The sequence below is a fragment of the Condylostylus longicornis genome, unplaced genomic scaffold (genome assembly GCF_029603195.1).
Source record: "Condylostylus longicornis isolate FDR11 unplaced genomic scaffold, ASM2960319v2 ptg000028l, whole genome shotgun sequence".
Classification (NCBI taxonomy): Eukaryota; Metazoa; Arthropoda; class Insecta; order Diptera; family Dolichopodidae; genus Condylostylus; species Condylostylus longicornis.
Window position 1 is genome coordinate 3512271 of NW_026577997.1, and position 25782 is coordinate 3538052.

Here is a 25782-nt window from a genome sequence, read left to right on the forward strand (position 1 = left end):
ATAATCAAAAATTTTTCGAATCATTTAGTTAGTATACCATTATTTTCATGAATTTTGACCCGCACTGCATAAATTTCACCTAAAATTAGAAATCAAATGCTTTTCTTCTCAACTTTAATGAAGTTTATAGACTATCTGTAAATTAAAATAATTAATTTATTTTTAATTTGAAATTTTATAGAGAATGCTTCGAGATATCAATTATATTTACAGTTTATGGTAACTTTATCGTTACAATAAAGAGAAAAAGAAAGTCCGGAAAACTAAATTTAATAATTTACCTAATAAGAATTGTTCTTGAGGGAAACTTATGTGCTAGAATTGTAAATTTTTTGTGCATATTTCATAAATTTAAGCAAGCGCTATCAGTAATAACAGAGAAAACATCAGTAAACTCTGTTTAAAAGCATAGTACTTGCAATTAATTTAAGAATTGCACATATATTTCAGTAATTTAATATTTAAAATTGTATTAAAATCAATAAAAAATTTGGATTTAATTCAACTCCTTAAATCTAATTCTGGTATTTTTTGGATATTTCTCTAAAATATCACTTCCTTTAAACTTTTTCATATAAATGCACAAATTTCATACAATATTTTGGTAAAAGTGAAATAAGAGGAAGCATAGACATATAAGATGGTTTTGTACATTATTTGGGGTAATTAAAAAAAAAACATAATTATATATTTTTATATTATAGCCCATTAAATTTTCTTTTAATGTTGTAATTGGAGATTTTCAACATTATTTTTAATGCTTTCCTCACAATTTCGTATCTACGCGCATTCCGTATTTCCGTTTAAAAAAATGTTATATACCCGTATTTTTTTTTGGTTTCTATTAATTTCATGATAATAGATTAAAAGTCAAAAAAAAAATAAAGATTCATAAAATAAGAAATTGTAATTAACACATCGTAATTTTAATACAGAATAAAATCTTAAAATTGAATTTTATTGAATTTAAGAAGTTTATGCTTTTAGATTTAAGAAGTTTTTTACGAATTTAATGGAATTTTAAGCTAGAAACGGGGCTGAAATTAATGTGGAATATATTAATGTGCAATTTTATTTTAATTACACGAATAAGTGAGAGCAAATTAAATATTATATTTATTAATTTGTTCTCACTCACCCTCAAGTCTTACTGAAATTTAAAATTCTATCATTTCGTAGGGTTCAGTGTTTTAAGCGAATGTGATAATGAAAAATATAATATTTATTTTTCAATATTATTTGCATAACATTAAATATAACAGTTTTACATATTTAACTTGTATTATAGAATTTTATAAATTATACAAATAATATTGAAATATATATATACCTTAAATGCCGGTATTCAGCTTAATGCTAGTAGTGGTAAAATGTACCCGCTATAGATTTACTTGAACTTCTATATTATTACATTAATTGTTTTGAATTACTATAGTATTGTAATATATCAATATAGAATAAAGAATAACCTGATCTTCCTCTCAAAAGGTATATTTATATATTTTTGTATATGCGTATTTTTTAACCTGTTGCCATTTTTACCGTCGTATATTTTGTATACAGAAATTTTAACTGATGTACAGTTTACACCGAGACTAAAGATAGTATTTAATGGTAATAATTTTTCTAAATACAAAAACGACCATTTAAAACAGACAACAATTTCATTGAAAAATTAATATTTAAAGCACTAAGTATTGCAAATTCAAATTACTCATTCTTTATGTGTCATTTTTTAATTAATTTTCATTTATAATTCAAATTTTTAATACAAAACGTGTAATAATCAATATACATTTCAATAGTTAAAACTACTTATTTACATATTTTATAGAATTTCTAACTTATATAGAATTCTTAACTCGTTGTATAGAATTCCTAACTTATTTATGGTTAAAATTAGTTATGTTGCTTAAAATTTAAATATATGTACGTAGATAACAATTATAAATTCAAAATTTAATTTTCAACTAAAATTGAGATTATTTTTTTAATAAAAATTAAATTAATAAATAATTTTATGGAAAGCTATTTGTCAAAATTTCAAAAATAATAGTGAATTAAATGAATCCGCCAAGAATTACATAAGACAAAAATTAGTCGGAAAAATTAATTTTTATTACAAATTTTTTTTTGGTTTTTATTCATAAAACTCAAAAAATAATTATATAAATATATTTTTTAATATATCAAAAATAAAAAGCCTTCTTACCTTCTTTTGAATTTTTAAAGAAAACGTAATATTGTAGAAATAATTTTTTTTATTAAGTGTTTTTATTTTTTTTTTGTCTGTTCTCACTTTTAAATTTTCTGTACTTTTTAAGCAATTAAAATCGAATTTTATTTCGATTACTTATTTGATATTTTTATTTTTATTTATGATTTATAATCCTGTTATTTACCTCTAAATTGAAAACTATACTGTTAAATTTAACATTCAAATAAACCCTGTTAAAACTAAAACAGAAAAGAATAGAATTTTTATAATAAAATATATTTAATGAATAAAAAATAATTAAAACAAAAATAAACTAAAAATTTATTGAAAAGAAAAACTTTACATTAAAGAAGCACAATTTTGTTCATATATTTCAAAATTATTTCAAATTTTTTTCAATATTTTGTTTGACAATTAAATTAAAGTTTTATTGAATTTTGAATGTATAAATAAAAAAGTAAAATTTTAGTGGTAATCAAAACGAAACTATTATTTTAAATAAAACAAGAAATTGAACAAAATTAAAAATTTTTGAACAGAGAGAGAAAAAAATATTTTTTTATAAAAATCATTTTCTCTTACCATTCAAAAATAACTATAATAAAAACTACATTGATTAAAATGACAACAGTTTCAAAATTATAACAGATTTAAAAAAAATAGCAAAAATTAATAATAAACAAAATAAAAACGAAAACTAACTGTTGCACAAAATATTTATTTTTTGTTTTTGATTTTTTTTTTTTCAAATTAAATTCATGCAGCCGAAATTAAATTCAAATTTTTTTTGTTTTATTCGTGTGCGTGTATGTGTACACTTTATTAATTATATTAAAACTTTTACTTTATCACTTGTTTACACTTCTTATTCTTCTTTTTTTATTTCTGATATTTTTTTCGTTTTTTCTCCCTATTTTGTATAATATTGAAAATAATTCAAGTAGAAATTTTTTGATAAACTGCCGTCATTTGATTCAGTTACAGATCCTTATATATCCTTTTTTTTTAATTCAGTATATATATGTGTGTATATGTATATTGCTGAATAATAATACAATAATTTTTCCAACACTATATTTTGTTATATACTCGGTATTATATTTAAAAATTTGGTTATAACGTTTCGAATATAATTTTTACTTGTTGGATATTCTGTAATTGTTTGTATGTAAATGTATTTGTATATGTATAGTATGCATAATCAACGGTAAAAACGAACAATAATGCTTTCGTCAGTAATATAAAAGAAAATGTACGGTAATTTTTTTTCTCATTGTTGTGTTGTTGTGTCTCTTGCGTTTGTTACATTTTTTTTCTTGTTTTTTTTGGCATTTGTTTTATTTCTGTTACTGTTATTTTGATGTTTTGGTATTTTAAAAAAAAAATTTTTAAAAAATATTTTTTTTTAAATTTTTATTTTTTTTTTTATATTTTTAATTTATTTTCTTCAATTTGAATGTATTGGTTTCGATACCTACATATAATATGTATATATAATTTAATTTCTCAGTATATGTGTGTTTGTACACGTAATATGATGTGTTCAACGTGTATACCTATTTATTTTGTATGAAATTGTAAACTTTTCGTATTACTTTTTGTTTTATTAGCGCAAACTCTTAAAAGTTGCGCTTATAATTTTCTTATCCGAGCTATTTTATATAATTTTATTTTAGTTTTTTTTTTTTTAAATTAGTTAAGAAAAAAATTTGCTGTTTTTTTTTTTGTAAAGTGTATTAAAACTGACAACGTGTGAACTTTTTCTTGAAATACATATAAAAAAATTAAAAATTATAATAAAAACAAGAAACAAATAAAAACTATAATAAAACCGTTATTATACCGTTATTTTTCATATATATGTACGTATGAGTTTAGAGTTATACAGTATAGCAGTTTAACAGTATAGCATGGATGTATATGGTTAAATTTTTATTTTTTGATATATTTTATTATTAACGAATTTATGGGTGAAAATTTATGTTGCTTTTCTATTTCATTTATAAATTTATTTATTGTTCAGAACATTTTTATTTCTTATATTTTGATTGTGGGTGGTGGTTTTTTTGTTTTTGTGTTTGTTAAAAAAATGTAAAATTATTTAAAAAAAAATAGTGAATAAGATCATCATTATCATTATATTATCATTGCAAAAAATTTTTTAAAAAAATTCAGTATTTTTTTAATCCCCGAAAACTTTTAGTGACAATATTATGTCTATGAAATTTAAATTTCAAATTTGAAAATTTAAATAATAATATAAAAGGTCGATTCGGAATTAAATTATGTAGGTAGACAATTTTAAACCAGTATGTAGGATGCGCACTTATAAGAAAACTCAAAATTTTTAATATTTAATTTTTACCCTGGGTTGAATAATTGATAATTAACAAAAGTTAATTTATAAAACAATTTTTTACGAAAAAGAATTTAAAGTGTTCTAATAAATATGGATAGATTTTATTTTGGTAAAAAAATTTTAGTCATGGGCGGGATAAAAACACAAAAGAAAATTGGTCAAAAGATCATCTTTTTTCATTTACCTATTCTGATATAGCGACTGATTGAAAAAAAAAAACTATTAAAACTGCCATTTCTAGCCTGTTATGTATGATAAGCTTTACACTTGATCAAGTACAAAGAATAAAATTTTGAGTAGTTTTGTGTCATTCTTACAGCATCAATAGGGATGTAGGAATTAGAAATAACTGACTAAAATATTTATAATATAGTACAAATAAAAAATCCCTAAAACATAGTTAACAAATTTTGAGCTTGTCTTACAACTTATGCCTTAAAGACGTAAGCAAAAAAATTATTTGAATTTTTTAATAAAATATGCAATTTACCCTGTCTTCACTTTGCTACGATTTTAACAGAAAAATTAAGGACAGGGGATGCTTCACCCACAATTTATTTTTAAAATTAAATTCAATATGCCGGCAAATTATTTAATGAATAACAGTTAATTTAACTAATTTCAAAAGAAAATTTTTGTCATTTGCTCCATTGTTGAGTATTTTTTCTTTTACATCTTATTTTTTTTAATATTTTTTCGTGAAATATGTAGTGAAATAAGCCCAGACGACTATTGAAGGATAAAAATAAAAAAAAAATTAAAAGTTTGATTTTTTTTTTCTTCTATTCGTCGAATTTTTTATTGCAATTTAAAAATCCTTTTTCCTATTAATCACCTCGCACATTTTTTAACAACAGTGCCAACAGTTTAAATTCGCTTTTCATTTGTTGTTTAGAGTAATTAGAGTTGGTTAGAATAATATAGAAAATTAAATAGCAAAAAGAAAAAAACAAAGCAAGGCAAAAATATTACAAGTAGTAAAAAAGAAAAATAAAGAAAAAATTAGTCCTCGTCAAAAACAATTATACATTTTCAGGATAAACCTATGTTGACAATTCAAGCGTATATACATTAAAAAGAAAATCTTAGATAAAAATAAGGTATACATTTTCCTTTATAGTTTTATTGCATTTACTTTGATATTAAAATAATTACAGTTTAATTTTAATTGTATTTTTTTTATATTGTTTAAAGCTGATTAAAGTTAAACATTAAATTTATATGGAAATGAAGAAGAAATTTACTAAATCAAAAACATGTTTACAATATTCTGTAATTACATATATGTATAAATAAATATTTTCCATTTAATTAAAGAAATTGAAAAATACGTGGAAAATTTTTCATTTAATTTTAAAAATAGCCGATTGGGAGAAGTCTGCTTTATTTTATAGAGAATATTATTAATTAAATATAATTGTTGCAGTTGGCACCTTACGCTAATATTGTTAATTAACACATTTGTACTTGGAATTATTCTTAACTATGTTATTTCTTAAAAAATAAATTATAAACTTATACTTATAACAGCTACATTGGTAATTCCATAACATTATATATTTAATAAATAAAAAGGAAACCGAGCTCATAATAAATATTGAGTACTCAATTAGCAATATTATTTCATGCTTCCTACACATAATATAATATGTAGTTCAAAATACGCTAGCGCTTATAAAAAAAAATGTAAGCAGGAAAATATTAATATTTAAAATACATAACCTATACTCATTTATGTATAATGCAAAAAATGAATTTTATAATATACGAGTATACATATATTATTAAGTATTTATATGATTGAAAAATAAAATATAATGTTATTTGTAAAATTTTTCTTATTATTGATTTAGGCCAATATACATATATATATTGTTTATAATATTTTATAAAGATAAACTCAAAATTTACAAAATAATTTTCTTGTCTTTTTCAAATTACCATTCTAAAACTTTCAAGAACTTTCTCTTTATGCATATGTGGATATTTTTATAATAGGAATATATTATAACAAGGACCTATACCAAATTCTTTAGTATAAATTTAATAAATATGATCAATTCACTATATATTATGTTTAATATATAGCGTGTAATAATTATATTATAAAGATGTATATCGTACCCATAAATGAAGATTAGGATAAATTTTAAAATTTACAATTTCCATTGATAAATAATACTTTTTGTAAATTTGAAATGTCCTTCTCGAATACGATGAAGCGATATTTTATATGTTAAGGTATATATTGTTTATTTCTTTCGCGATGAGGCATTTATTTCAATTTTTCCCACTTGTAAAAACGAGTGGGAAAAATTTATTGTAAAAATTTCATTTTCTGTAATAGCTTCCTTTTATTTTCAAAGGATTTGTTTACTATCTATTTTTAAAATCTGATGGAACCTGATAGTTTTTTAAACTCTCTCAACTTTTTTAATATAAGCTGCAGAAAATGATATTGATTTAATTCAATTTATATAATTCTTGAAAGAGAAAAAGTTTTCAATATTTCAGTTCCTAAAGTAAAGAATGTGAAATTTTGAAAATACTATACGACCATATAAATATATACGTGAGACTTTTAAAGTTGTGCAGTTCTAATTTTAAAAAACACAAAATCAAAGAGCTCCTTAATATTTTATTAAATTTATAATTTTGTTGCATAAGTCTATGAATTTTTCTAATAACATGCGTTTTGCTACATTTAGCATTCAAAATAATGTAATTTATTTTGAGGGGTGCTATTCATATAGTGTAAAAGAACAAAAAAAAGTTTATTTAAAGGCGTTTATTTATCTTCTGGATAAATTTATTCAAATAATTAAAGAAAATATTCTTTATATTTGCATCGAAAAAAAAACATATTAAGTTATCCTTATAATATTTACAAATAGGCGACAAAATCCTTTAAATATTTACAATAGAAAAAAAGTGTGTTTATAAATGTTAATGTACGTATGTTGATCTATTAGTATTTACATATTTATAATGTTTTCCTTCTTATATTCGTATTTTAATTTACACTTATATCTACTCAATATTTTATTGATTCGTCTTGAATTTGTATTAACTATATCTACCGCTTTTTAAAACTCCCACTCTTGATTCTTTAAGGGTAAAGTATAGATTGGTTTTTCTTGTGTTGGTTTTTTTCCATTTAAATCTTATCACAAAATTTATTCTATATAAATCACACATTTTATATACATACATATGTAAATAAAATGTGTTTTTTTTTAACAATGGTTAAATAAATAATATCAATTCGAAAATCAAATATTAGAAAAAATAAATTTTAAAATTCATGTTTTACACACTTTTCAAATTATTGCATTTTACAGTGTGTTGACAAATAACTTTCAAATATTTTCCTTACTTTTTTCAATTTTTAAATAAAAGTTTCTTATCTTTTATTAAATTTAAATTATAAAAATGTGTGTAGTATAAAGATTAGTAAAGGAGAACTGTGTAAAAACTTAAAATTCTTACTACGGAGTTAATTATGAACTAATTTAAAAAATATAGCCCTCGTTTGTGTACGCGCTTTTCAATAAATTCTTATATACAAATATAATATGTACATTAATCAATTTTCTTTACTATTACGAAAGCGTCCATATATTGTACAATTCTCAAATCAAATATTAAATATGTAATTACTAATAGGAAATATTTAACAACTTATTTAAAAAACTGTGACATAATCCTGTTACCAAAGTACATGTAACCATTATAATATTTGTACACGATTTTTACTTTCGCGATTTATAACATCTAATAAATCTGTCAAGTAAAATGTAAGTACTTTACAAAAATATTTTGATGTTATACGTAAGCGTATATCATATCTACAAAGACTCACATATAATATACAGGGCGACTTAGAAGAGTACCAAAAAATATACCATATATACGGATTAGGAAATCAAGTGAGTAAGTTTTACCACTTAATTAAAACGAAGTTTACGTTTTAATGATTTCCGAGATACAAGTATTTTAAGAAAAACTAAGGAAACATCTACGACGATGGTTTAGTCCAACCGATAGACAAATACCGATAGACAAGAAATTGGTATTGTAATTGGTCCTACATTTCTTAATTTTTTTGTGAATTTATTTTTCAATTTGAATTGTTTAATTGGAACAAAACATTAAACAAAAAACAAAAACTACAATACTACATATTTGTATAATCATTTAGCTTACGTGAGATACGTTGTAACAGGTGGATTCAACTAGCTCGGGTCCAGTTTTTTTATGTGTTGGAAAGATCCACCTATCTCGGATCTAGTTGTATATGTTGCACGCACCCGTCTAGCTTTTATTAAGTTATATATGTTGGACGGATCCACCTAGCTCGGATCCGGTCGCTGTATACGTTGAGGGGATCCACCTAGCTCGGATCCCGTTCTATATAATCCACGGACACAATTGTATATGTTGCACGGATTCACCTAGCTCGAACATAGTTTCATATTTTCCACTGATCCATTTGGATCAGGTCATTGTACGTATGAATGGATCCACCTTTCTCGAATCAACTTGTATATGTTACTCGAATCCACTCGCTCTATGTATTTGACGGACCCAGTTGTGTTTTGGGAGGATCCAACTTGTATATCTGTTACTCGAATCAATTTAGCTCAGATTAAGTTGTATGTTGCACGGATCCAATCGTTGTATATGTTTAAAGAATTCACTTAGTTTGGATCGCTGTGTTTTACATCCATGGTCATGATCATCATAAAAATAATCTGATGAAAAAAATCATTAATGCATGTGTAGGATCCAGCAGCAGGTCGCAATATTGAATTATCGTCAAAATTAAGTTTTTGCTGTTAAAAAATTTACATCTGAATTATCTAACAAAATTCATTTAAAAGCTTTTAATTAATTAGTAAGTGAAGCATTTTGTATTTCGAAAAATTCTTGAAACAATGGTAACAGATATGAGTTACTTTTATGAATGATGACTATGCGTTATTTTAAATTTTTAATTTACTGAGGTTGAATGAAGTTTTAAATGTCAAAACTGATCGGCAAAGACAACTACCAAAAGAATAAGACTTTAATACATAGACTTATGTGATGGTTCACAACTTGGTTTAGGTGGCGCTACCTGGTAATTTTATGCTAAAAAACTGCAGCTCTCATTTAACATTAATATATGTATATATATGAAATATTCAACAAAACAATTTTATTCATATTTTTTTCAGAATATTATTCTGAAACATGAACAGTATCATTTCATATATGTATATACATATTACCATACAGTATAGTGATATACAGAAGATAGCAGTCAAATGTCTAAAAAGTTAGTGACTTTTGAGCTATACAAAGTTATGTAATTCCTCTTAAGGAAAACGATTGTATAACCTGATTCGAGGATTCTCAAACTAAGCAATAGTTTATTTTTTCTTGTATATCTCTCTTACTCACCCTGTATAGTAAACCTAGTACACATTGATACCTGAGCATAAACATGTCATGTATGCATAAAAGTAAAACATAAATTCCGACATTCTACAAGTGAATCAGTTATTTTAAATGAATAGATAGTGTTTATTTAAACGAAATTTCATATTATTATATACATTATGTTTAATAGGAATTCTATTTCATTAAATGACGTAATAACAACATTGAAGAAAAATAAAAGTTATTTGCAAGACAGCAAATCTAAGGGTAAAGTTAATATTCACTAACAGAATTATATTTATTATTTACTTTCAGAAATCTAATTGAATTTATTTCTTATTATACCTACATATGTATATATAAATGTGCAAAAGCAATACATAATCGAAGTACTAGGTTAAAACAATGTGTTACGTCAGAATATTTTGAATTTCACATTCAACGTTCTTTTCTCAGTCTTGAAAACTTTAAAAGAAAATTACAAAATTCCAAACATTTTTTTATTTAATTATTTTTTAGAAATAAATATTGAAATATGCCATACTTGACCTACATACGTGCATACGTATGTATATATATTTGATCATTGAAATTAGTTCAAATATATCGAGGTATTTTTCAAATTCAAAGTTTAACGTAATATGCAATATCAAACAAAAGTAAATTTTTATATAAAAAAATCTATTGTGAATTTCTCTCTTTGGTATTTGTTCCGCAAAATGAATATTTTTTTGCGTTTATCTAAGACCAGAACCAAAAAGTTTTAATATGGAAGTAAAAAAAGTACCGTCAGATGATTGCAAATTCAAAAAATTTTTGTTTTTTTTTAATATTTTCAATAAAAAATATATTTATTTAAAATATTCTAAAAAAAAATTAAAGTTCACATACTTTGTTTGTATGTATGTATATATTTAGAAAAACAAATATAAATATACATATTCCTAAATCTCACAAATTTGCATTTTTATTTGCCGCTTAACATCAGATTTTTATAGATTCGCTTCAACTGTGTTTACGTATCTCTAAAGTAAACATAAAAAACTAAGGAAAAACAAAACAAAAGAAGTAATAAACCGAAAAATTTTTTTTATTGTACAATATAGAAGGCAGCAGGACGCGATGGGTACTATTTTAGAAAATTTAAGTGGAAAAAAATTAACAATTTTAGTGTCTTGTCTATTAATCTTGCAAATAATATGTTTTTTAATTGGTGGTTTAATTGGTAAGCATAAAGTTCTTTTAATAAAGTGTTATTGATTCAAATTAAAAAGAATTGTATTGGTTTAGCACCAATCCCAGCATCTCATCAAAACGTTTTTGGTCTTGTGTGTCGTGATAAAGTAAATTCTTTCAATGACACGTCTATTTGGTTCTATTCAAGAGGAATTGGAAAATGTGATTCAGTTAACGGACCTGAAATTGAAAACCACGATACGAATATGAAAAATGAAATTGTTTATGTCTTTCAGGTTAACAAAATTTTTATACTAATCTAAATTATTTATACCTGCACATAACAAAGAAAACTAATGTCTTTCTGAATTTTTAGATGCCATTGCCACGTGAAGGTCAAGTTTTAGATTATTCGAGATGGCAACAAAACTTAATAGGAGTCCTTCATGTTGATATCGCTTTTGAAAAACAAGTGCTATTCAGTGAGCTTTTAAATTATTACTTAAATCTATAAATGTTCTATGATTTTCAACAAATACCTATTATTATATTTCAGATCCGCATACTATATTAACCATTGATGCAAGACTTGCTTATAGAAATAAAGGTGATGCTGACGGAGATTGGAAACTGTAAGTCGGCTTTTTAAAATATAGATTGTAAACACTTTATGTTTTATATGAGTCACACTAATACAAGATATTAAACATAGAATAATAACATACCTACATTTCTGTTTATCTTATCTTATTCAAAACTTTATAGATTCTTTTTTATTATTTTTAATTAAACAAAACCACCTTTATTTTTGTTGTGAATTTCAAGCTATTGCTTTTGTTGTATGTACATATATACTTATATGGTTATCTATATATTTGCAGGTTAGCTAAATCAATAGAACACCGCCACTTAGATTGTGATGTTCAACATGTATGTTAAAAAAATCTTTATCTTTTGTTTTGTAAAATTTAAATTAGTATCTTGCTTTTGTTTGTAGGTGTCCCAAGACGAACGATCTTGCAATGTGGTATAAGTATAATTTTGCCAATAGCAAAAGTCAATTCAACTATATTTAATTCCAGATACCCTTATTTGAACTTGGCTCTTTACATCACGACTACTATTTATTAAATATTCGTATACCTACTGATTCTGGATTAGATTGGAATACGAAAATTGGACACATTGATGATTTACAACTGATAACAATATATCAAAATGGTGGCTTTACAAAGGTTTGGGTATCACTCAAAACAATATTTTTCCCATCCATTATTGCTATAATGGTTTGGTTTTGGAGACGTGTAAATATTTTACAAAGAGCACCAGCTTTATTAGAGTACATGTTACTGTACTTAGGAATCGCTTTGACATTTTTAAATAGTACATTTAGATTGATAAAAAAAAATGTACAAAAATTTTTTACCCAATTTATTTCTCTATTTTAGTGCCTATGGAATACTTGACATTATTTTTCGAAATGCCATTTATGTTACTATTGAGTGATATTCGTCAAGGTATATTTTATGCTATGCTTTTATCATTTTGGCTAGTTTTTGCTGGAGAACATATGCTGGTAATAAATTTAAGTTTTTCGACTTGAAAGTTAATAATACTTTTTCCCTTCTTTCTTTAAGATACAAGAATCAGGCGAAAAAAATTCTTTAAAAATATATTGGAAGCATTTGAGTGCTGTTGTAGTTGGATGTATTTCTTTATTCATTTTTGACATGTGTGAACGTGGTGCCAAGCTCCGTAATCCGTTTTATTCAATTTGGACGTCTAAATTTGGGACGAATCTAGCTGTAGGTTTCACATATATTACAAAAATTAAATATATTGACAAAAACACCGAAATTTTTTCGTTTTAGCTCTGTTTCATAGTTTTAGCTGGAATATCTGCTGCAATTTACTTTATTTTCTTGTGTTATATGGTATGGAAAGTTTTCTGTAACATATCAGTAAAACGTACAACATTACCATCTATGTCAAATGCAAGAAGATTACATTATGAAGGAATTATTTATCGTTTTGAATTTTTAATGTTAGCTACATTATTATGTGCTGCATTAACAGGTGTGGGATATATATTAGGACAATTTGCTGAAGGGCATTGGAAATGGGATGATAATCTTGAATTACAAGTTACTTCAGCTTTTATGACCGGCGTATATGGAATGTGGAATATTTATATATTTGCCCTAATTATATTGTACGCTCCAAGTCATAAGCAATGGCCAAAAGATAATAATTTAAATGGTATTATTGTATTTCTACTATATATGACTTATATACAAAATTTATACATGAAACTTTTTTAAATTTTTTTAGAAAATATTGTAAGTGAAGAAATAGAATTTAATAATTTGCCCTCTGACTCAAATCCAAGTGAAATATCATCATTAACATCATTTTCTCGTAAAGCCGCTTTTGATTAAATTTTTATGGAGAAATTTGTATCTTATACTTGACATTATTTTTAGTATGTACTATAAAATTCAAAATGAATATAATATGTATACATATTTTAAAATTAATGTAATTGTGAAAAAAAAATTTGTTTTAATAAGAATATATGTAATCTCAAATGATTAATTTTTCAGTATTATATAAAAAAATAAATGCAAAACAATTTTCTAATAATTTATCTCATAAGCAATAACATAGATTTAATCTTTTTTCCATTTGTTGTAGTATTAACACTTATTTTTTTTTTTATAAAACATGTATGTGTCATCTTTGTGTAGCTTTTAATGTAAAAACTCTAATAATTTTAAATAATTTATTGTTACAATTTAAGAAATAATTTTAATATTTTTCAAATTTTGTGTAAAAAAAAAAGATTGGTGTCCGTTTAAGACATAACAATTTATTGATATATCAAAAAGTAAATGTACTCATTTTTCATTTGTGCCAATGTACTTAATAAATAATAAAACAAAAATATTTAACATTTGTTAAATAAATAAAAAAAAATGTACTTAAAATATATAAATCTCTGTCAATGAAACACAAATAGTTTTAGTTTCAGTAAAAATCTGAAAAAAAAAACATTTAAATTCATAATAAAAAAATAATATGCATTATGTGCAAAGCAATTTTAAAAATAAATACAGGATATTTTTTAATAATAATTAAAAAATTGTGTTTTAATTTTTTATCTATGAATAATAAAGTAATTGGTAGTAAAAGAAATATATGAAGGTATAGGTCCGTAGAGACTCTGATTTTTAAGACTATTTTCCCTGAAATGAGCTTTATTAAATACAAAACAAAAAAAACAGAAAGAGCAGCAAACCCCAATCAGTTAAATAAAATATAAAATTATTTAAGTTATTTAAATAAAATTAATCTTCATTTTGCTGCATCCAGACCATAATATATAACGAATGCAAAGATTTTAGCTAATTGATAAATTACAAAATATAAAAAAAGTATTCATTCCATTTTGTCATTTAATTTATTAATAATTCCACTTACATTATGTATTATACTCGTAATTTTCAATCTAAAAGGATATTAATATTAAAAATTTTTTTATACATACATTACAGACGTAAACGTATATTATAAATACAATACAGAATAATTTTCTCTAATCGACATTTTTATATTCACAATAATGATAAAATTATTAAAATATATTACATAAATAAAAGAAAAAAAAGGAATTATTACAAACATAATAGAAATATAAATTATAAATATAAAATTTTAAATTTCAACTAATTGATTTTATCAATTAGAACAATTATTTTATCTAATTTATTAATATAAATTTTTTAAATTTTATACACGAATTTTGTATACACAATATTAAAAAAAATATCTACAATTATGTACTTAAATATAAATAAATACTTTTCTAAAAAAAAAACTTTTAGATAATCTTTATCTTCATCATTCTTTTATCAGTATAATATCAAATTTAAAATAAGAGTAATGATAAAAAAAAATTTGGAAATTTTTCTTTTACAAAGCTAATCTCTTTAAGATTCAATTTAATATAATTAAGAATAATAGTTTGATAAAAACAATTTTTGGTACAATAAATTCAGTCTAAACTAATAAAAAAGCAAAAATAAAAAATGATAAAATTAAAAATTATATTTAAAAAGAAAAAATTATGATGGTATGACCAAATTATGCATAGTAGAAGCAATGCAAAGTGATGTTTTGTTAAAATTATAAAAGTTCTTCAAAATAAAAAATGCATTCTTAGCATTTAAATATGTAATATTGAATGAAATAATTTTTTTTTGTATTAACGATTTTACAACTTTAACTTTATTTTTAAATAATTATTTTATTTTTTTTTTGGCTATTTTCTTTTCTAACTAAATTATTGATTTGTTTTAGTTTTATTTCAATTGCGATATTACAAATTATGGGAAGATTATAGAAATTAAAACAAATAAAATTTGTTATAGATATATTATTAAATAAATGCAATTTTGATTAATTAAAATTAAATAAATTCGCGAAATGAATATTTTGACATTTAATCAAACAATATAACATATAATATGAAAATAGGTATATACATGAAAATCTTTGAAATCAAAATAGTGATTTAAAATATTTATTAAAATATGATTTAAACATTAAAAGATGATTTACTTAATTTAATTAAAAAGAAAAAACGTAAATACTAAATTTTTTCTTACGCAAAATATATTTGTCAGTCGTTAATGAATATAATAAAAAATAAATATAAAGCTTTGCAAAATTTCTTTTACTTAATTTCGATAATTAATATACAATTTTAATTATTTTTATAGTTTCCAAAAATTAAAAATATGTATTAATTTAAATGGTTAATAGTAATTTTGTATATCAATGTATATAACTTAAATTTTGAATATAAATTTAGTAATTTGGTTTTTAATTATGTCCTTACTTATTTTAATACTTTCTTTCTTTTTGGTTTTTGTAAAAATATTTATTCCCTTGTTACTTTCACTTAAATCAATTGAAATTTGTATATAACTTTTTTAGCGAAATTTTCAAATAAATACAGCCTTTCGATTCTAATTTAACAAATTTTCAAAAATACAAGAAAAAGCAAAAGGGAAATTAAAATTAAAATTATTAAACGAAAAATTTTTAACATATTATTATATGAAATTTTACATATATTCTTCTTTCTTACATTTATCATTATAATAAAATTAGTAATAATCGTAAATTAAAAAAAAAGAAGAAATGTTTATACATTAAAAAAAAAAATAATCTTAATTAATCGATTAAATAATTTTGTAAAATTAAAATTTAATTCTTTTATATAATTTTTCTCCTTTGTTTATTGTGATACAATAGCATCTTTAAATGTTCTTTGTTGTTTACGACTTCTAATATCTTGAAATAGTTCGTCATTACTTTTTCTTATTACACTATCATCAACTTTATCATCTTTTGTTATTAATTGTATTTTTGTATTTGATATATCTTTGGAATTAGCTAAATAACGATCAAGAATTTCTCTTGATACATTTTTAAATTCTTCAGACATCTGTTGATGTATTTCCTCCATTAATTTTGGTATATCATCTTTTGTTAGGCCATCTGTTGGTACAGCTGGTAATGTTGATATAATAATATTACCAGGATTTAATATTTTTCTTTTACTATCCAAAAATGATGCATAAGAACTGTATACAACGGGTAATATTGGTATTTGAGCATCAACTGCCATATGAAATGCACCTTTTTTAAATTCATGAATTTTACCAGTATTATGTCTTGTACCTTCCGGAAATACCCATAATTTAATATTTTTAGATTTAATTTTATGATTTGCTGAATTCAATGTATCTCTAGCTTTTTCAGATCGTACACGATCAATAAATATTAAACCACAGAGCCATGCAGCCAAACCGAATGGTTGAGCATATAATAATTCTTTTTTAGCAACTACTGTACATTTTTGCATTATAGGCCATATATGAAACATACCTAAAAATAAATAATAGAATTAAATTAAGAAAATGTTGGAAATTTTTTATATAATTATAAAAGTATTATGTAAGCTACAGAATTATTTAAAATTATGTGATTTATAAAAATATTACCTAAAACATCTAAAGAACTTTGATGATTCGCTACAATAATACATGCTCGATCTTTTTCGAGATGCTCTTTTCCTCTTATTTCCCATTTAAAACCAAGAAATGTTGAAATATGATGACAAAATGCACTCGCCCATCTAAATTTTTAATCAAAGAATTTAATTTTAAGATAGTTTTATTGAAAATAAATAATTTTTAATGATTTAATTCTATTGAGACAACATTAAGTTTCCATTATATAATTAAAGTAAGTAATTCATAAATAAATTACATGTTTAAATTATAAATTATTTGGCAATATTGAAAATTTTTTCAATTTAATGCGAATATAAAATTTACTATTAAATATTATCAATCGCATTTTTATTTCATTAGTATTTGACAAGAATTTTACTAAAATCTCATTTAGGATAAACTTTAAATTACGTATACTATACATTTTAAGAACTTGCTTTAAAAGCTTAATATTAACCTTCATTTCGCCCATAAATTCCAATGAGCATAAAATGTAGATATTTATTTTTATATATTATGAAGTAAGCCTATTTTGATTTTTTTTAATTCTTATCACGTTTTTTAATAATAAGATTTTAAAAAAAGAACAATAAATTAATGACTTTTACTGTGCTATAACTAATAAATACTTAAGTGCCCTCATTTACAATAAAAATATGGTCAATAATAAAATATAATTAAAAATATTAATTGAAAAATAATAGGAGCCATTTAAGTTACCTATAATATTTAAAATTAAGTATAAATATTCGAAAAATTTTAAGATAGTTCGATTTTAAGCTTGATGAGATTTTTAAATTTTAATTTTAAAATTTATTCACGTAATTATATTATTTTGAAAACGTGCTAATAATTATTTAAAAACTATTGTAAATATTTTCATACACGCTTTGTATACTATCAATTCAAATAAGTACGCTTTATTTGTTTGCTTGTTGCCTCCCCTCACAAAGAGATAGTAAAAATTTGTGGGAGTTTTTAGGAAATACATACATAAAATATATAATATGTATTTACATTAATATAATAATCAAATTGAAATTTTCCTATTAAATTGTACTGCACTAGCACACGTTAGTTTACTACAAATTATAGCTTTTCCAAAGATTCCAAAATCTTTTTATTGAAAATTTTTATGGACAAACCCCCTTGGCCTTTAATCTTTTGTGCAATAAAAATATTCTGTGTAATAAATTTATTGACATGAGCATGAAATTTTAAAAAATAAAGCAAATCAATATTAAAAATTCAATAAATATGCTATCAAAAGTTTTGCCAATTCAAGATTATTTTAAATTGAATTTACAATAAAAATTTAAAAATTTATTAACTCTTATCAAGGATTAAGTATTATGTGCTTTATTTAAAATCAATAATTATGGTATTATAATTTTAATATTAATCAATAACTAATTAATCGCAATGATAAAAGTATTTAATAAAATTTTTATTTCTTGTTTTGTCATCACAAAATTTCTTCTTTTAAATATTTTTAATCTTCTGAGAAAAAAAAATGTATAATATCATTTGAGGCGTCATAAAACTAAAATATTTTTTTATCAGAGCAACAATGAGCGTATTGAGGAAATTAGTTGGAATCGAGAATTTTAGAGAAATAATTTTTGTTTTTGATTGCTAATTTTAAAAATTGATTCTAAAAATAGTTTCCAATATTAATACAAAAGATAGATAGGTGTAGGTAGGTAGATATGTGGGGCACCAATTATGTACACAGTACTCTTATGTATAGATCAATTTATTATTTTTAAGATATTTTATTTATTTTTTCTGTTTTCTTCCTTTTTAGATAACCTTGAACTTATCAAATAAAATTACATAGTTAGTTAGTTTAGATATTGAAATTTTTTTAATTAAAATGTCTGAAAATCACAAAAATAACAAATCAATTTTTATCAAATGAAAAAAAATTGATTTCGCAAACTGTTTAGACTTGTAAAATAAATAAATTTGAAATAAATGATTTAATATGAGATTAACAAAATATGTATTTGTCTATGATATGCTCATCTAGTATCTTCATCAATACCAACAAAATGAGATGAATCATTAAACTAAATTGACAAAATTTCTATAAAAAAAAAAATGTAAAACAAAGCACTATAGCAATAAGTTACACTGTTATTGCTGTTATCATCCGGTGTGTATAATTTTTATTAATATCATAGGTGAGTTTTTATGTACCTATATCTTATGTATGTAGGTAGGTACCAACATTTTATATACAAATATATGTGAGGTATATGTGTACAATCTAATGTTTTAATTTAAAACGCATCGGTAACAGAATTTTTGTTTACGCTTATTGCCTACCTAGCAATATAAATCTTTTATTTTTTATCTTAATAATTTGATGTGATTTTTAATTGAGTATAACTGTTGCGTGTACAAGTAATTTCTCTTATTTGAATAGTGGAACATTTTTATTGAATTATTTTAATTTACTAATGCGTGTAATAGTGTAAATTAGTAGGTGGGTTATCTACCCCCCTTTTGTAATTATATCAGTCTTTCACATCTATGCAGTTAGGTATCTTTTTACTAAATTTTAAATTCTAATTCTAATAGTTTTTATTTTAAACATTAGATTTTATTCACAATAATTTGCACATTTAATAATAGTCACTAAAGCTGTAATAATTTAAAATCTTTTTGAAAACTTTGTTAAAATCAAACATTTTGTAATTTTATCGATTTAGTACACTTTTTTTCATAGATAATTCATAGAGTAAAAAAAAAAACTTTCTTTTTGTTTAAATTATAGGTACTTACAATAAATTTCGTACATCACAGGGCCGACATAAAAATGCTGGTATTAAAATAATTGCATTTACCGAAACAACTAAATAATATATTAAAAATTTAAAATAATATCTAAATGCATGACTTTTTTCATAAAATATCGGTAACATTAATATCGATACTAATATGCCTATTTCAAAGTATGAAGTCATATTAAAAAAAAAAATTTTTCACTTTTTATTTTATGTAAGTATATTAAGAAGAAAAGTTGTTGGTGGATTTTTTAATATAAATATTTAAACAAAATATAATTGGTAAAACAATTTTGTTTTACTTTATTCTAATTAAATTATACAAAAAAAAAATACTTAAACTAAAAATTGTTTTTTTTTTTTTTTGCGAATTGTTTGTTTTCACTTTTCCTTATTTATTTTTTCTTTTTGCTTTTTATTTTCTTTTTTTTTTATTTTATAATTTGTTTGCTCTTCTACTTCTTCTTATAACATAATCCAACTCTGTCCTACTGAAAACAAAGAGAAAAATATTTTTTTTTTGTTTATGTTTTTATATTTATAAAAGCCAAGAGATATTCCGCTGCAACAATTTGACATTTGTACCATTTAAGGTAGCAACTATTTTTGAGTTAAAAATACCAATAATATATTATATCGGCGGTTCAGTCCAATTAGGTATGTACACAAAAATATTAAAAATTGGAAAAATTATTTTTAAGAAAAATTAGTAAAATATGTATATATTTATTATAAGGAGTAATCATTTTAAAGCCAAAGTAAAATGTAGAGTACACAGAAAACCATATTAATTCAAATTCTGATATAAAAATGCCATTTCCAATAAACATTTGTGAAATCAATAATTTTTCAAAATATCGTCCTATACTATGTTTTGTTTAAAATTATGAATTAATTTCTGATACTTTATTTTGAAGTGATTTTTAACAATAAAATTTTAGTTCTAGATACTGAAAAATAAAGTCTTCGTAACCTAAGCTTAACTTATATACATTAATTCAGTAATCTTGCGAATAAACGTGCGATAAATTTTTCTATTGTGAATAGGCAAAAAATTATATTGACATCAAATCACATTATACCGTATTGTCAAAAATTATACTTTGTAATTTTTAATTTGTTATTCTTTTTCGGAAGAAGCAAATAATAAATTTTTTGATGGTATTAAAATTATATCACATTTTATAGCCTAATTTTTTAATAGATAAACATGTTTCTAACTAATATATTATTAAAAAAGGTTAAGAGCAAGTAAGTTATTTATACAGAACAAAAATTAAATGTAATATTAACAAAATATGTTTGCAGAAGAGTAATGGTTCTTATGGAAAGTATTGTAAGTGGCCATCAATTTAATGCACGAAGAGATCGTCTAGCAGATAAATTAGAATTTTTAAAATTTGATCCATATAGTAAGTAAATTATTTTATTAAAACAAATGGAATTTAATGAAATTATATTCTTATTCGCAGTACAAAAAATGTCAATATATAGAGAAAGAAAGAAGATAAAAAGCTTTTAAAAACTACAATTGCAATTAATTGACAAATCAAAAAATTCATTGAATATTATAGTAATAAAATATGTTAGAATTATAAATATTTTATTGATTTAAAAAAGTTATTTTGCATTTTTATTACAATAATTAAATACAATTTAATTTTTGTCCATTTCTCTATGAATATTCTTTTCTAAATCAACACAGAAATTATGATTGACTGGATTAGCTAGGATTTCTTCAATTTTAGCCTCTAAATTTTCTCTTGTAATAAAAGTTTTTGCTAGTTCAATTTGCTCTAAAACTTCTTCCCGGGCTTGCTCCCGTTTCCTTTCTATGTAATATTCTGCATTTTCCAATTTATTTTTAATAAGTTCCTCTTTTGCTTTCAATTCAATACGAAGCTTTTCCTCTCGTTCAATAGATATTGTTTTATTCCATTCATTATTTAATTGCATTCTCATTTGAAATTCTTTTTCGGCTTCTTCTGGTGTAATATAAACATGATCTGAAGTAGTTTTTTGTTTATTTGCTTCCCATTCTTTAATCAAATATGAACGAACTGAACGCATTTGAGTTCTATATTGGTTATGCAACCTCATTAATTCCAATTTTTCTTCTTCTGATTGTTTTGGACGTTCCGGAATTCTAAATTCTTTACTTTTAGCTACTGGAAGCCATCTAGGTTTTCTTCTCCAACGAAGAAATTGTACACCCAATAGATTATTTTCCAAATTTTGGATAGTTTTATTGATAATTAAATACCGAAGCATTTTGCTTAATATTTTTAATACTTAAATTGTATTTAAATAAAGTAAACAAATAAAAACAAAATGTTTCTTTAGAAATGTCAAAAAATCATGTGTTTGAAATTGAAAATATTCTATGCTTATCTTTGTCACTCCTGTGCTATTGCTACCTTATGCCCTTCGTTTAAAAGTACTGCCAAATAGTACACAACTTAATAATACAAATCGGTAAAATTGCATATTACGTCGAAAACGATAAAACATATTGAGCAAATTGGATAATAATATCGTAATTGATTTACGATATGATTGTATATTAATGTTTCTTTTTCATAGTTTTTTTTTATGTACCTAAAGAGTGTCTAATGAAAAATTTTAAATTTTTATACAGTTCTGCGAAAAATTTATCATTGTCTAAAAAGAAATTTATTGTATTCAGAGTTGAATATTTAAAAATTATTAAGGTATTTATTTATGCAATAAAATTTTAAAAGTATTTATTGGGGTTTATTTTAAGTGTCGAATCATTAAGTGGTACTGAAAATGATCATAAAAAGTTCGATATTATTGTAAATGCAAAACAATTCATAGAAATGATTCGTGTTTATAAATGATTCGCTTTAAAATATAATAAATTTATTTCTGGTATTATTTACATATATAGCGGCCATACTTGTTTTCGGTAAAGTGCAAATATTCCTTGAAAAAGGTTTAAAATCATGTTCAAGTCACATATTATACTTAACTTTATTAATTTGTTTACAGAAAGAATTGCAGGAAAGCCACAAACATACATACGTTTGTATTTAATTGATATATTCTTACAGAATATTGTTTTGTATATTCAGCTGAACTTGAACTACTTAAATCAGCTTTTTTATTTTAAATGCGGGTATGTAAATAAGTGTGTTCATATTTTTTTATTTTCATTGGGTTTTTGTATGAATTTCTTTGACAGAGGATTTATATAATTTTTATTGTAAATAATACAAAATGTTTGTTATTTTTCGCGTCTTTACAACGTGAGTCATATTATGAGTAAACAAAAATGAAGCGCAAAAACTTAAAATATACATGTACATATTATATATATATACTTACATATATACATCTGTAATATTGATTATTTAAATCCAATTAAAAATTTTTATTGCTTCTTGAAGGCTCTAAATTTTAAATCTAAAATTTTTTTTTACAATATAGGTATATATGTAGGTATGTACATATGAGTGTATGTATATATACATTTTATTTTTAAGAACATGCAAATAAAATACAAAAAATATAACGTATAACGTTTACCTCATTAAATCACAAAATAATGGTAAATTAATATACAAACCCACATTGTATACCCAGACCTACCTATGTACATTATAAAAGGAAAGAAGACCGTGTACAAAACCGTACCTAAAATAAAGTTAGAGAACTAAGAAATTAGAAACCATATAAACGATTTTAATTAAATGCGCACGTTTTTCAAAAGATGAAAAACATCTATGTACATATGTATGTATTTGGAAAATACGGAATTTAAAATTTGTGTACCCATCGTTGGAGATTTGTTTTTAAGTATATGTGTGGGTACATTTATTTAAAAATTGATTTTAATCAAATTAGCCAAATTACTTTACTAAAACTATTAAATATTTTTAAATTATAATGTTTACCCAATTATTTGCCAGTAAATTTCTAAAGAAATAATGAGGCTTATTCTAAGTATCGAATCACAATAGTTATAGTTATCGTAAAAAATTCGATATTATCATTATAAACACAATCCAATTCGTAAAAATGATTTGTGTCTATAATAAAGTTTTTGAAATTTTTACCATAAATATCACAAAACTAAATGATATCACTAAGTTACCTATAGTTGATCTTAGTTATTCGATACTCAGAATAAGCCCTAATATTTTGACGAAGCCTTTCGAACTGTCTATCGTTCTTAAATCTTCTAACAAGTATCTAAAGATCTAACACTTTCAAAATTATTTCTTATTTTTTTTTATAGAAATATTTTCGCTATTAGCTTTATTATAGAATATGTTCGCTATTAACTTTGTTATTAATATCTATATATTATACCAAATTGGATTTATATAATTCAATTAACGGTATATTATAATTATATTATAGCTAAAATCATAGATTTTATTTTGTATAACAAATTAATATCAATAAAATTAAAAAATTATAGTATTACATTATTTACATTATATTAATTTAAATTAATTAAAAATTTAATATTTGTGAATAAAATATTATTTTTGATATAACATCATACATACATAATAGTATCCTTTATTTCTTTATATACAGTTTTATATTATACTAATTCATAAAATAATACTTTATTAATTTATAATCATTTCTAGTATATTGTAGTATACGTACAATATGCAATGTTTAATTGTAAATTTTATTTTTTGTGCTATATACATACATACGTATACTACATAGGAATAATATTGTTTCGTACACAATATGTACATAAGTACAAATGTTTGTTTCATGTATATTATTCAATGATACTAAACATTTGTTACCTTTATTTTTTACTCTTATAATCTTTATACATAAGTATCTCAAATTATTATGCTTGTATAAATTGTTATACTGTCAATTGATAAAATATATGGATATCTATATAAATGTTATACGTATGTATTTAGGTAACCGTATAAACATATGTATTTGTAGATTTTATTGTAAATGGAAATATTTAACCTAGGATACCTTCATTGATAATTTTTAATAATAGTATATAAAAACATTAACAGTGCCATTATAGGAAATTTTATGCAAAGGTGGTTGTTATAAAGTAGGTATATGATTTTTTTTTTATTTTCTGCTCATTATTTTTATGCTCTCAGCACTCATGTCCCAGGTATTGACATAAACATAAGTTTGTATGGTATTTGGATTCTCAAGAAAAAAAAAATTGTATTATATTTTTCTCTTATTTTTGATTCTCTATCTCACTTTCTCTTTATTTTTTTAAATAGGTAATTTTGTTTTATGCTATACGAAAGAATAAAAAAAAATTAAAACATTGCAAAAGCCATGTGCTTTTCTACGTTTTTTTTTTTCCTTTTTGTTTTTTCTATCTTACTCGGTTTTGATTTTTTTTTTTTTGTATTTCAGAGAGAGTATAACATGAATTCATACATATAAAAAGAAATTGTAATATAAATTTAATACAGAATAACAGAAATTGGTAGAGCGGATTATACATTAGAGCACATTTGTTTGTACGTATGTGTATATGTTTTTATGCCGTAAATATATCTTTATAATTTTATAATTCAAAGGTAAAAAACATTATCCAGGTGTATTTATTCTGTTTAAATTTATTATATAAAAAATTCTTTTAAATTATATCAATGGTTATAACAGTATAACGTAATGAAACCATAAAAAAGTAATATTAAAAACACCGAGAGAAAAGTTATAGGTAATCTTTGTATATTTTTTTTTGTC

At 22.7% G+C, this 25782-nt stretch overlaps 5 protein-coding genes across 9 annotated transcripts in view; 2 read left to right on the top strand and 3 right to left on the bottom strand.

Annotated features, from left to right (window-relative positions):
• Positions 1-3172, bottom strand: part of LOC129607736 (allatostatins MIP) — a 40914-nt gene extending 37742 nt beyond the window's left edge. For 2 of the 5 annotated variants that reach the window (XM_055518906.1, XM_055518910.1), the window contains exons 1-2: positions 2921-3172; positions 2213-2457 (exon numbers count right to left, since the gene is read on the bottom strand). The gene's annotated coding sequence lies outside the window, so the exon portion shown is untranslated. The remainder of the gene's footprint in view (positions 1-2212; positions 2458-2920) is intronic. The other 3 variants (XM_055518907.1, XM_055518908.1, XM_055518909.1) reach the window with 3 other exon arrangements.
• Positions 3173-11056: 7884 nt separating this feature from the next.
• LOC129607615 (protein wntless) lies at positions 11057-14232 on the top strand. Its single transcript, XM_055518702.1, has 11 exons — positions 11057-11226; positions 11292-11473; positions 11554-11659; positions 11734-11809; positions 12059-12107; positions 12175-12204; positions 12260-12560; positions 12626-12753; positions 12815-12982; positions 13049-13436; positions 13509-14232. The coding sequence occupies exons 1-11, from the start codon at positions 11124-11126 to the stop codon at positions 13613-13615; spliced, it is 1638 nt and encodes a 545-aa protein (XP_055374677.1). The 5' UTR covers positions 11057-11123; the 3' UTR covers positions 13616-14232.
• A 402-nt stretch (positions 14233-14634) lies between these two features.
• Positions 14635-20542, bottom strand: LOC129607643 (1-acyl-sn-glycerol-3-phosphate acyltransferase beta). The gene is made up of 3 exons (XM_055518776.1): positions 20051-20542; positions 17249-17382; positions 14635-17132 (listed from the first exon to the last, which is right to left on the bottom strand). The coding sequence occupies exons 1-3, from the start codon at positions 20230-20232 to the stop codon at positions 16480-16482; spliced, it is 969 nt and encodes a 322-aa protein (XP_055374751.1). The 5' UTR covers positions 20233-20542; the 3' UTR covers positions 14635-16479.
• A 617-nt stretch (positions 20543-21159) lies between these two features.
• Positions 21160-21675, top strand: LOC129607722 (39S ribosomal protein L33, mitochondrial). The gene is made up of 3 exons (XM_055518886.1): positions 21160-21303; positions 21361-21464; positions 21525-21675. The coding sequence occupies exons 1-3, from the start codon at positions 21263-21265 to the stop codon at positions 21572-21574; spliced, it is 195 nt and encodes a 64-aa protein (XP_055374861.1). The 5' UTR covers positions 21160-21262; the 3' UTR covers positions 21575-21675.
• On the bottom strand, positions 21635-22391 carry LOC129607721 (probable 28S ribosomal protein S26, mitochondrial). Its single transcript, XM_055518885.1, has one exon. It carries the CDS (start codon positions 22321-22323, stop codon positions 21709-21711), a length of 615 nt encoding a protein of 204 aa, XP_055374860.1. The 5' UTR covers positions 22324-22391; the 3' UTR covers positions 21635-21708.
• Between the last annotated feature and the right edge of the window lie 3391 nt (positions 22392-25782).